The sequence below is a fragment of the Temnothorax curvispinosus genome, unplaced genomic scaffold, assembly GCF_003070985.1.
Source record: "Temnothorax curvispinosus isolate PA1 unplaced genomic scaffold, ASM307098v1 QBEX01007996.1, whole genome shotgun sequence".
NCBI lineage: Eukaryota > Metazoa > Arthropoda > Insecta > Hymenoptera > Formicidae > Temnothorax > Temnothorax curvispinosus.
Genome location: NW_020217776.1, coordinates 3,954 through 17,319, shown reverse-complemented (window position 1 = coordinate 17,319; position 13,366 = coordinate 3,954). Strand labels below are relative to the sequence as shown.

General features: G+C 37.8%; 2 protein-coding genes across 2 annotated transcripts; one reads left to right on the top strand and one right to left on the bottom strand.

The window, feature by feature from the left end:
• Positions 1-1,650: 1,650 nt before the first annotated feature.
• Positions 1,651-5,872, bottom strand: LOC112457616. Its single transcript, XM_025020778.1, has 6 exons — positions 5,868-5,872; positions 5,547-5,615; positions 5,412-5,465; positions 4,907-4,969; positions 4,428-4,636; positions 1,651-1,838 (listed from the first exon to the last, which is right to left on the bottom strand). The coding sequence occupies exons 1-6, from the start codon at positions 5,870-5,872 to the stop codon at positions 1,813-1,815; spliced, it is 426 nt and encodes a 141-aa protein (XP_024876546.1). The 3' UTR covers positions 1,651-1,812.
• Positions 5,873-8,563: 2,691 nt separating this feature from the next.
• Positions 8,564-9,451, top strand: LOC112457615 (vicilin-like seed storage protein At2g18540). The gene has a single exon (XM_025020777.1). The coding sequence runs from the start codon at positions 8,564-8,566 to the stop codon at positions 9,449-9,451; it is 888 nt and encodes a 295-aa protein (XP_024876545.1).
• Positions 9,452-13,366: the final 3,915 nt, after the last annotated feature.

Here is a 13,366-nt window from a genome sequence, read left to right as displayed (position 1 = left end):
CAGAGTCCGCACTGGTGATGTTTTCTAAAACGAACCAGTGGGTGCTGGGACTGTTCCCTTTTAAAGATAGAGTCCGCACCGGCTACGCTGGTGGGTGCTGGGACTATCTTTTCGGGAAACAGAGTCCGCGCTGTATTTACTGAACCATATCGAATACAAGAAGTTTATATACATACATTATGTATTCTGTTCAAGCTTCTCTTTTATCTTCTAGTTTATTGACCTTATCCTTTTTAATACACTCTATATATCCTTGTTTTCATAAATCGTTAATCGTATCGATATTTGAAATATCGATACTGTATCGCCCATCTCTACTACTGGTAAAACCGTATACATAGGTTACTTATTATAAAAGAAAGAAGGTGCCGACGATCTCTTGCTTAAGAATATGTTATTTTCAAGATTTTTTATTCTGCCAAGAATGTTTCTTTTATTTTCAAGATTTTTTATTTTGCCAAAGATGAACAGGTGCCTCTTCTACCTCACGTATAACATATTCTTAATTCTATTTTTTTATATGCGTTTTTTCAATGCGTTTTATTTACAAGTAAATATTTCCGTTTTTTTAATACTCTGCAAAAATGTTAGAGGAAATCTCATTTAAACAACTGATTGACGGTATGCAACGTAACATCCTGCTGATTGCAAATGTAAATTTCTATGATTATATTTCGTTTTGTTCTTTAAAAGAGTTCGTTACTCTGAATGGCTTAATGTGAAGTAATGAATATAAAAATGTATAATTGCGTTGTACAAAAGAAAAAATATTATTTATTTACTCATTTATTCGAAGCGCTAATATTTTATAATAATAAATGATTGCTTCTTTTGCGTGAGAATAAATTTTTATTTTATTTTGCAATTTATAAATTCCAACAATTAATAAAGGAAATGTTTTTAGTTCAATAAATACACGCGTATATTATACATGTGAAGAAATCTTTATGATGACGTAAATATTTACATTAAGCCATCTCGATATTTTAATCTTAGAAGACTTCGTCTCGATTTCCCACAACACGTAGCGGTTGTGAAAAGTTACCGTGTGCAATCTTAATGCGAAATTGTACCGCGATTTTTAGTATTAAGTATCCTAGTTCAGCCGATGAATAGACGCTGCAAAAAATAATTCAGTTATATCGACGCAATGAGATGTATTCTGACTTTATTGAACTTTTTTATATAACGATCGAAATTAGACAATGTATATTTTAAAATATTGAAGCTTATTGAATATAGATATAATATATATCAATTTATATTATAATAAATACTAATAAATAAAAACATCAATTTGACAAAGTAAAATTACGAAATTATTAACCTAAACCTAATCTATATGTGAGCGCGTGCGCCTGGCTGCGTATGTACTAAAATCTTCCCGTTTTCATCATTTCCTGAAACTGTAGACATTCGCTGCGAAGTTCTATGGGAACATTCGCTGCGAAATTCTATGGGAAAAGCTACCCAGGACATTCGAACGTTCGTAGAAACTACTTCGTCAATCGCAGTACGTATGCGATTGTTCTGAGATTATCGCAATATACTTTTGCGATAATCTCAGATCGTTCTCAGATTCTCCCTGTGCTGTGTGGGATACACTTTATTGTACAATTCTTTTATTGATCTGTATCTCAGCTACTCGATACAACCCAAAAAAAGAAAAGGACAATAAAAGTGCAAGCTACAATAATTACCGTACAATAATGTAGAACAGAAAATACTTAAAATATAAACAAGGAATCTATAAAATGTAATATTAATAAGCTCCATTTCTTCTCCAAGTTTTTCATTCGTATAACCTTTTGATTATTCATCCTTCAGGCACGTAAGAACTTAAAAAAAAAAAAGAAAAAATAATTAATTAATTAAATGTATCACTAACAGTATTCATGCCTTTACAAATACACATGCACCATCGCCCATACATATATATATACATTCATATATATATTTAACACACCCGAATACATGAATTTATGTAACATACACAATATAAAATTTAATAAGTAACGTAATGTATAAAAGTCTATTAATGCACACATATTAATACATATATAGTAACGCATAATATAAAAACACAATATCAATATTAACGCAACTGAAAAAATTGCACATACATGTTGCCATTAATTAAAAATAAAATGTAAAACGCAACAATACAATCAATACATTATTAAATATAATATAAGTTAAACAATATAATTTGAAAATAAACAAAATGCAATAAAAAAACACGCAAAGTTATATATAATGTTATTTGCAAGCAAACAAAACATGCAATAAATAAACACACAATACTGGGTAAGTAATATATCACAATCCATTATAAGAATAAGAATCAATGAAACAGTAGCCTCAATAATTAAAATATGCCCGTAAAACATAACTCAACGTGACAATTAAACATTGTAAGAAGAAAATTTATAAATGGGAAACGTTTAAAAGTTTCCTATTTTTTGTGGTAACCCGTTTGCATGATTTATTATGCAGCGATAATGTGTAATATATACAAAGATATAATTTTATCAAAAATGAAGTAGGGAAATTTGGACATGGCGGTTCAAAAGTTATACTTTGTGTTAATTGGAATAAATAATTGCCAATATTTTTCTGGAAACAATTCTTCTCAAAATTTTTTACAAATACTTCTTCTAATTTATGAATATAATAACAAAAGTCATTACTTGGTATGTTTAACTTCCCAAACAAATTTCCTTCTTCGTTTTCATAGGCTCGAAAAGAACAATATAATGTTGTATTATCTAAGATAGCCATATTATCATTCATATATTTTGTACATATATCACAAGAATGTATTGCCGTACATCTTTTAATTAAAAATCCGCAAACATATTTAAATGCGTTTTCTTCTGGCAGATCCATTGAACAATATTCATGAGTCGGAATATTTAAAATGTTATGCGCCGATGATGAAGCAGTAAATTCCGAAACAGTGGACTCTTTGTTATTATCTAACGTTCCAATAAGATTTAACATATCATCATTATCAGAAGCACAATTTTGCGTATCCGAATGTTTTAATAATGTTGTACTAAAAAGTTTTTTAAAGGCGCGCTTAAATTGTATAGGTGTCGGATTAAGACAATTACCGCCTTGTTTCCGAACGGAACCAAAAAAATTTTCGACACAATCTTGATTTAATCTACGTGTTCGGAGATATGGAAAATTATGATTTTTTAATGTTTTCCAAAGTTGAATGATGCTATTAATTGTTATCTGCCAGCATTCAAAGCATTTAACTTTTACATATTTACCATTATTATTATTATTATTAACTACTTTAATACTTTTTATAAGATCTGACATTTCTTGCAAAAACTGCATTTGTTTTTCACTTCCGGTAAAAACTTTTCCATGTTCGTTAGGATTATTTACGGCGGACGAATTTAACATATCGAACAACTTATGATCAATGAACTTATGATCAACAAAATGATCAATTAAATCTATAGTTCCAACGACTTCAGTCGGAAGAAGACCGACAGACATCTGTGTACACATTCCTGCACATACATGGTTACTAAGTACTTGTACGGCATATTTAACTTTCATTCTCATAAAGTTATTTGGGTCCATATGAATTTTTGATAATTTAGGAGCTGCTCTTATCCATTGTTTGACGTCTTGCATATAAAATTGTCTAATATGATCCCACGAAGCTACTTTATTATTAAATTCAAAATTATGTTTTAACAAATTATTTCGGGTTGCTTTTATTAAATGTGGAGTGTCAAAAATGTAAACTAAATTTTCTCCGTTAACTGAAAAAGTTGAATTTTGTGTAGATATTCCTAAATCACGGGACAGTTGTATAAAATTAGAACCCATGTCCGTAACCAATGCATGCACCATAGCACCTGTATTTCTTAATTTAATTATTGTATCAAATATCAGATTTTTTAAAAAGTTCATATGGCATGTAGTCTCTACAAAACAAAAAACAATAGGCACCTTCCAATTACCTGCAATACTACGTGCCATAATAACTAAAGCGCTTCTTGCAGGTTTAGATGATTTTTTATCACCAATGTCTTCGAAACCAATTATTTCATCCCGTGATATATTATAAAATAAATGAGCTTTTAAACTCATTTCGTCTGCACATATTATGCAATGACGTTCTACGAGAGGCAACGTATTCAATTTCAATTTAAGTGCTTCAAAAATTTTATCATGTATACCAGGCTCAATATTCCATTTTTGCGTAAATAATTGTAGAGAACGTACAGAAGGCAATGCAATTGAATCTTTTAATTCCCGGTACATTCGTGGACTTAAAAAAAATAATGATAAAGCAAATTTCTTAAATTCGGGATCATATCTTCTGCCACGTTTACATTTTAATTGTGCGTCGACTTGTGCCGCTAATATTCTATTAAATTTTTCCGGTAATAACTTACGGCCTAGTTTTATTAGTTGATCGAATTCGTTTTCTTCTTCAACTTTTGTAGCTTTCTTCTTCTTTTCCATACGAAGCCGTCGGATTGTTTCACGCATTACTTTATTTTGCGCCTTTAATTTTTGGAACTTCTCTCGCAATTTCCTTTTTCTCGGGCTATCATCGGACGATTTAGTCCTAACTGCAGGCTTCTTGATAGTGGATGTGCTCCTGTAATATATTCCAAACGTTAGATCATAGCACAAAGATTATTTTTAAATATGATATATGTAATTATGTAACTATTTTGCTGTAAGAGACAAAAACAGCAAAATAATATTAAATAAAATCTAAAGTTAAAAGAACTTTAAATATAATATGTGTTAATAAATAAATTACATATATCCTGACAATTATATTTTATAAGAAAACTTTTATTACATAACAAATAAAGAAAATAAAAATACATGTTTAACTTTAAATTAGTAAAGAAAAACTTACGGTTGAGTTATTTCTACGTCACTGACAATAATTGGGACGATTGTTTGTGAAGTTTCTGCTTTGCTGAAAATATACAATTTTTTTTCTTTTAGCCATTATTGTTAACCCTCAGTTACCTTACGTTTTTACACCCCGATATTACCTCACCAAGGTCTGAGAGACCCCTGCCATTTTCTCCAGCTTGTATCTTCAAGACAAATGCATCAATTTGAAGTCTTTTTTTTTAATACATGCGTCTTTTAAAGATCTACAAGACTGTGCAAGTTAGATTATTCCAAGTTAAAAAATGTAAATGTTATTTAAAAAAAAAGGAAGACATGTTTTTCTAAAAAAAACGAAAAACTTTGCTTTTTTTCAAATTGATGTAGTACTGATTAAAAAAAGATACAAGAGTTTTATGAATGTCTTAAAAACCCTGTTTTAACAATGTGCAGGGTCTCTCAGACCTAGGTGAGGTAACTGAGGGTTAATAAACGTAAACAAGTCCTTTATTAATATAAATTACCTATTATCTTCTTGCACTTGCATTTCTGCAACAGTTGCCTCAACACATGTATTTCTGCAACAAAAAATATGTATCATATAATATCTATTATAAAATATAATATTATAACAAATGGAAAATTTATATTTAGCATACCTATCTACTTTCTCTTTAACCACATTTTCCTCACTTTGTTGTGTTGTTTGTTCGGGTGCTGTGTTGTCCCTAAAAGATTTTAATTATTTTATGTTTTTATGTTACTTTCGCGTAATACATAAAAAATAATGTAAATATTGTTAGATATTGTTGCTATTATTATTTTTTATGTACTACTACCTTATACCAGTATTATTCAATTTTATACTTTTTTATGAAACAAAACTAATTTAATTAAATTAAAATATGTAAAATTAATAATTATTTGTTAGTAAAAACTCACTGTTGTAGAAAACCTGGTCCAAAAAATATAGTGGGTACAGCATCTGGGTGAAGACGAGCCCTAACTTTATTAATTTTGTACCATTTGTTTTCAAAATGCACAAACGACAATTCTGGTGGGCATATTCTGGACCTTTAGGTTCTAGATCCAGCCTTCCACATGCTCGTACCCATTGCAGCCATCTGTAAATGTTGTACCATTTTACCAATGACAAAGTAATGCACACATTACAATTAAAAATATAATTTATATAAAAAATAATAATATTATATAAAGCAATGTGTTATACCTGTCTTGTTCCTTTGGAAATTTAAAAAAATGTCGTTGCACATCAATGAACTTCTTAACGCATTCTGGTACTGCACAGCTTGGCTTTCTTATCGCATTCATTTTTAATTATTATGCAGCAACACCTGAAACAAAGCTAAGATCAAAGTGCTTCCAAGAGAATTGAAAACTTATATAATATTTATATAGGTTAACTATTCCCTTAGAAAAAAATTTCTTTTTTATGTTTCCTTCGCTTTTATCACTTATATCACTTATTTCACTTTTATCACTTTCTTCACTTTTCTTCACTTCATTCTTTCACTGTCTTTATACTTTGTAAACTCTTTTCACTTTAATCACATAAACGTATTCAGAGTCTGTCAAACACTTCTAACAGCTCTCAATAGCATTCAGTGACTAATTGAGCTAATTCCCTCCAAATTTCTGCTCCAATACAGATAGGCATTTATTTAACTGACCATTTAAATTTTAAGAGGGAGCGGAGCAGAACGGAGAAAGGAAGAGCAATTGAGAAAGAAGTTCAGAGAACGACGTTCAGATGGAGTTAGTGAGCGCTTACTTATTTCGCGCATGCGCACTCCATTTTGGACAACAAGAAATCAGGAGAGTTGCGCTACTGTATATACTGTGCTTAGGGTCTGGCCTGGATCTCATACAGAAAAGGACAAGAAAAGATATAGAGGAAGAAGCGACGGCTAGAGCAGAAAAAGAACTTTTGGAAAGGTTTAACGAAACAAGGAGAGTTAATAGGTCACCACCAGCAAAGATAAAAAAAGGAGAGGAGAGTTAAGAAAGCATGGCGACAGAGGAGCTGCTGAAGAAGATTTCAAGGAAAATGGAGGTGCAAGAGGAGAAAAGGAAAAAAGATAAAGAGTGAGAGTAAGGAGATAAGGAATGATATAAGTGAGAGTAGGGAGATAAGGAATGATATAAAAGAAGAAATTAAGGGACTAAAGGAGGAATTGAAGAGAAGAGAAGAAATGTGGAAGAAACAAAAGGAAGAGCTAGAGGAAAGAGTAAGAAAGCTAGAGGAGAAGGTGGAGGTAAGGTTAAAAAGTTTGGAGGAAAAAGTAAGTGAGAGAAAAGAGGAGAGAAAGGGGGAGGTAGGAAAAGGAGAGGAGGAGATGGTGGGGAGAATGAGAGAGCTGGAGAGAAGGTTGATAAGGAAGGAGAAGGAAGAGAGAAGAAGGAATATAGTGATAAAGGGTTTAGAAGTGAAGGACGGAGGGAGGAGACAAGAGGTGGAAAAGCTATTGGAAGGAATAAGAGCCAAAGTAAAAGCAGTAGAGGTAGAGAAAATAGGGGGGGATGTAGATAAAGGAAGGGAAATGGTGTTGCTGAAGTTAGAGAATGAAGAGCAAAAATGGGAGGTGATGGAAAAAAAGAGGAGACTGGTGGGCAGAAAAGAGAGAATAACGGAGAATCGTCGCGGGAGGAAAGAAGGATGAATTGGAAACTGAGAGAGATAGCGAGAAGAGAGGAAAGAGAGGGAAGGAGGGCTTGGATTAAATCAGGTAGAATAAGGTTGGAAAATATATGATGGAGATGGGATATGGAGGAGGAGGTGCTAAAGGATGAAAGGGGAAAGATAAGAAAGGAGAGCGGAGGAGAGAAGGAAGTGGAGGGAGGCAAGGCAGGAGAGAGAGAAGAAGGAATGGAGATGGGGGAATAAGAGGAGAAGAGGAGAAAGGGGAGATAGCAGAGAATGGCAAGAAGGAGGTTAGAAGAGAGGTGGAGGGAGGAAAGAGGTCAGTATGGAGGATAGTATTCTGGAACGTAGCGGGTTTGGAAAACAAGGATAAGGAGTTTTGGGAAGGGCTAAAGAAAGAAGACGTGATAGTCATGGTAGAGACCTGGATAGGAGAAAAGGGTTGGGAAAGAATAAGGGGGAGGATGCCAACAAGATACGAATGGCGAGTGCAAATGGCGAAAAAGAAAAACAAAAAAGGGAGAGCAATAGGAGGGATGATAATGGGAATAAGAAAGGGGTTAAAAAAGAAGGAAACGGAAATGGAAATTGATAAGGAGGGAGTGATAGTGGGAAAGGTTAGGATAGGTGGCGAGAACTGGAAGATTATAGGGGTGTATGCAAAGAAAGAGGAAATGGAGGAGACAGGAACTGGGGCATTTTATGGAAGAGAAAGAGGAAAAAAGGTTTACGATAATTGGAGGAGATTTCAATGCAAGGACGGGGCAGGAAGGGGGGAGAGTAGAGGAGGAAGAGGGGGGAGGGCTGAGGAAGGGAGGAAAAAAATCGAAAGATAAAAAGATGGATAGAGAGGGGAGGTTGCTGGTGAAATGTGTAGAGGAGAGAGGGTGGGAAATATTCAATGGGAATGTGAGAGGAGATGAGGAGGGGGAATTTACTTTTACGGGAGGAAGAGGAGATACAGTGTTAGACTATGTGATAGGGGATAGAGAGATAAGAGAGAAGATCGAGGGCATGACGGTAGGGGATAGAGTGGACTCAGACCATCATCCCTTGGAAATGGTGGTATGGGGGAGCAAGGAGGAAAACAGAGGTGGAAAGTGGAAGAAAAGAAACAGGGGAGTGTGGAATGAGGAAGGAGTAAAGATGTTCAAAGAAAGAATAGGGGAAGTAGAGGAGAAAGAGGAAGAGTTAAATAAGGAATGGGACGAAATGGAAACAAGAATAGTAGAGGCAATAATAGGGGTGGAAAACGAGGTGAAGGGAAGCAGGAATAAGAAGGTGGGGTGGTCGGACAATGACTACAGAGAAGCAAAGAAGGAAACGAGAAGAAAACTGAAGGAATGGAGGAAAGTTAGGGAAGAGGGCAGTGTATACAGAGAAAGGAGGAAGGAGTTTAAGGAGCTGTGTAAGAGGAAGAAGGAGGAGGAGAATCTGAGATGGGAGAGAAAAGCGATGGAAGCAAGGAGAGAGTCGGAGGTATGGGAGATAGTAAATAGGGAGAGAAGAAAGAGGAGAGGAATCGAGGAAGGGATTGAAGAGGAAGAATGGAAAAAATACTTTATGCAGCTGTTAGGTGGAGTAGAGGGTAGGGTAAAGATGGGAGAGGACGAGGGGCGGGAAGGAAAGGAAAGAGAGGAGGAAGAGGAAATAAGCATAGAAGAAATGAGGAGGGCAATAAGGAAGTTAAAGGATGGAAAAGCAATGGGAAGGGATGGGATACCAGGTGAGGCGTGGAAATATGGGGGGAAGGAGTTGGAGACTTGGGCATGGAGATATATAAACAGAGTATGGAAGGGGGGAGGTTGGCCGGAGAATCGGAAAGAGGGATTAATCGCCCCAATCGTAAAGAAAGGGAAAGGAAAAAAGGTGGAGGAGTACAGAGGGGTGACAATAATGTAGTCGCTGTACAAGGTGTACACGGCCATACTTGCGGAAAGGTTGAGAGAGGAGCTAGAGGAGAAGGGAATTGTACCACATAATCAGACGGGTTTCAGAAGGGGAATGGGAACTGTGGATAATATGTACGTTTTAAACTACTTGGTGAATAGGAGGCTGGAGAAAAAAGGGGGAAAGTTAATAGCATGTTTTGTAGATCTTAAGGCGGCGTTTGACTCGGCAGACAGGAGGGTGCTAGTAAAAGCAATGAGGGAAAGGGGAATAAGGGAAGGGCTGGTGAGAAGGGCGGAGGAGTTACTGAGGGAGACGAGAAGTAGAGTAAGGGTAGGTAACGATATAGGAGAGGCATTCTGGACGGCGAGGGGGGTAAGACAAGGGTGCCCGCTAAGCCCGTTATTGTTTAACGTGTTACTAGCAGATATGGAGGAAGAAATGGGCAGGGTAAAATGGGGAGGGATAATGTTAGAAGGTAAGAGGGTATATACGCTGGCATATGCTGACGATGTAGTGCTAATCGCAGAGGACGAGGAGCAAATGAGGAGTATGTTAAAAAAATTGGAAGAGTACTTAAGGAGGAAGAGACTGGAGCTGAATGTGGAGAAAACGAAAATAATGAGGTTTAGGAAGGGAAGAGGGAGGGACAGTAAAAGAAGCTGGAGATGGGAAGGGAAGGAATTAGGGGAGGTAAAGGAATTTCGATACCTAGGCTACGTATTTCAAAGGAATGGAGGACAGCAAGCGCAGGTAAAGGAAAGGATTAGGAAAGCGGCGGCGGTGATGGGAAAGATTTGGGGGATAGGGAAGAGAAGGTTTGGGAAAGACTGGGGAAAAAGGCTGTGGCTGTTTGATAGGCTGGTGTGGACGGTGATGGGATACGGAGCAGAAATATGGGGATGGAGAGAAAAAAAAGGGATGGAAAGGATGGAAGAAAGGTATATTAGATGGGTCTTAGGAGTGGACGGGAGAACACCGTGGTACCTTGTTAGGGAAGAGTTGCAAAGGGAGAAGCTAAGAGGGAGAGCAAGGATGAGAGCATGGAGATTTGAGAAAAAGTTAGAGGAGGGTAGAGGAAGCGAACTGGCGAGGCGATGTTGGAAAGAGATAAAAGGAAGGGAGAGGGAAGGGAGAACAGGCTCGAGTTGGGAAAGAGAGAGAGGAAAGTTCTTCGAAGAAAGAGAAGTGGAGTTAGAAGAATTGGAAAGGTTGAGAGAAGACGGAGATGATTGGTTTAAGCTGTTTGGGGGAGACAAGGAGAGGCAGAGGAGAGAGAGATGGGAGAAGATCGAGAAATCAAATTATAATAAATGGTATAAGTTGATAAAAGGAGAGGGTATCCCGGGATATCTGAAGAAGGGATGGGGAGAGAGCAGATGGAGAAGGGTGGCGAGGTTTAGATTAGGGAATGAGATGAGAGAGAGTAGGTACTGGGAAGAGGAAGAGAAGAAGAAGTGTAGGCTGTGTGAATACAAGGAAGAAACGTGGGAACATGTATGGGAAGAATGTAGAAGATGGAAATCTGGAGGAGGAGGATGGCAGGAAGCGGTGGAATAGGTATTGGATGAGGAGGGGGGAGGAGAGAAATGGATGATGGAAATAGAGGGGAAAAGAATGGGAGGAAAAGGGGAGTTAGAGGAGCAAGGAGAAGGAGCAGGGGAGAGAGAGAGGGAGGAAGAAGAGGTGGACGGAGAATAAAAAAGGAGATTGGAAAAGAGAATAGAAGAAAGCAGGATGGCAAGGATATCTGAGGGGGAGGAGTTTTCGAGAGAGATGGAGGAGAAGACTTGGATGGACTCGGACGAGGACAAAGAGGTCAGGAAGAAAAGACAGTAGGACGTAAGGGGGGAACCGAGACAGGAAGGAGGGAGGTAGAAGGACGCAGAGGCGGAGGAAGCGGAAGGGGTCAAGCAGAGGGGCCAATGAAGAGGAGGGAGGGTGGCGAAAAAAGGAAAAAATTGTAAGGTTGTAAAATGGCCAGGTTTTAAGGGGAGGAATGTTGTAAGAGGTTTGGGTACATTCCTCATAAAAACGCCTTGCAGATTGTAAACCCTACGGGGAAAAGCAATAAAGATACATACATACATACATACATATATGAAAAAATTTTTTATCGCTTATTCGGTAAAAAATTTTTTATATAAAAACAAATAAGTAGGTAAGCTATGGGAGTTCTAACTAGGGAGCAATGAGGGGGGGTGAGGGGCGGGGGGAACCGCGGGCGAGGGGGAACCGCGGGCGGGGGGAAAGACCGCGGGGGGGGACCCGGGGGGCGCGGAAGAAGGGGGACCGCGCGTTTCGGGCGCCGCGGAAAAGGGGGAAGGGGGGAACCGCGTTTTTTCGGGCGCCGCGGGGAGGGGAAGGGGGAAACCACGTTTTTCGGCGTTGCGGAGGAGGGGGTCCGCGTTTTCCGGTGTCGCGGGGGAGGGGGGAATCGCGTTTTCCAGCGCCGCGAGGTGATCGCGTTTCCGCCGCGCCGCGGGGCGAGGGGGTCCGCGTTCGCGTTTCGCCGCGCCGCGGAGTCCGCGTGACGTCACACGGCACGCTCGCGTTATCTCCCTCTCGTAGATGTTTTTTTCCCGTCCCCCCATTTGTCTTCTCGTTCGCGCGGTGTCTCGCGCCCCCGTCCCCCCGTTTGCGCGAGTCTTCTCGTTCGCGCGGTCTCTTTCCCTTGCGCGTTCCCGCTCGCTCCCGGCCCCCGTTTGCGTTCTCGCTCCTTCACTCACGTTTTTCTTTTCCCGCCCGCGATCTCTCTTCTTGAAAAACAGCATTTTTTGTTTTTATAAACGAACGCAGTGCGAGTTTTAGATTTCCATAAAACATACTTTTTTGTCATTAAACTTTTACATAATCTAACGAATATATAGGAAAATCAAACAAAAAATCATACTTCTATTTACTGCAACTATAATTTCTCTTTTTATTTAATATGTTACCCTAATGCAGCATATTTACAAACGTGTTACATATTTCTATTTTGTTGAACATTATATAACCTTAAAAAATGTTTTTATTGGTAGTACTTAGTTATTAAATTGATGTATATCATTATTTTAACATTAATATTATATATTGTTTTATTTGTAGATTAACTGGTGTATTAAACAAAGACACTGCGGGTGATCTTTTTCTCGCATTACCTGAAACATGCAAATAACAAGATTAAGATAAGGATTCAATTTTTATTGAAAAAGCGATTATCTTACCAATACTTTTCCTCCTCTTCCTCGAAGAGTCGTCGTAAATAAAATATGTCGAATTTGTTGCACCCCCAAAATAGGTCCAGCAGTTCTCTGTTGTCCTGCTTTTCCCGTCTCACCCACCGCTGATAATCGATGTTTATGTACCCACCGATTATGTAGTTCATGCGCGGTTGTAAGATCAACATTAAAAAATATATATTTTTCTTAAAACATATGCACGCACAAAGAAAAAAATACTCACATAATTTCGCGGAATGCAGATCCGCACCCACTGCCCGCGCCCCTCCAAGCGTACCTCGATTCCCTCGACATCCTCCGGTCCATTCCACTAAACAGAAAAAAACAAATAAAAAAACTCTGTATTACACTGTTCACTCCACTATGTTACACTGTTTACTACACTACGTTACACTATCCGTACCATCTCTACTGGAAAGTAGATACTAATAAATCTACGTGCCATGTTTGCAACGTTTGTACAGACCACGTACAGACTGTGCTCTGACTTGAGGCAGAGCTCAATTTATAGGGCATCTAAAAATGAAGAGAGAGGGTTGCACGTGATTTATCTGTGATATATTATCAAAAACTAGCTATCATGAAAAATAATCCTCTACTTACCGTTGCATCTTGCAATCGCGAGTGGATACTCTGAACCGCTATCGAACAAAATAAGAAGCGGTGATGCGCGCGATTTATCTGCGGCGTATTATGTTACGCG

Excerpts from the sequence above, each read along its gene's own strand:
- LOC112457616 (XM_025020778.1), bottom strand. Across the intron at positions 5,466-5,546 it reads GTTAAAGAGAAAGTAGATAG|AAATACATGTGTTGAGGCAA; the intron begins GTATGCTAAATA and ends TTTTTGTTGCAG. Across the intron at positions 4,970-5,411 it reads CAAGTGCAAGAAGATAATAG|CAAAGCAGAAACTTCACAAA; the intron begins GTAATTTATATT and ends GTATATTTTCAG.
- LOC112457615 (XM_025020777.1), top strand. The coding sequence starts at position 8,564 with ATGACGGTAGGGGATAGAGTGGACTCAGACCATCATCCCTTGGAAATG.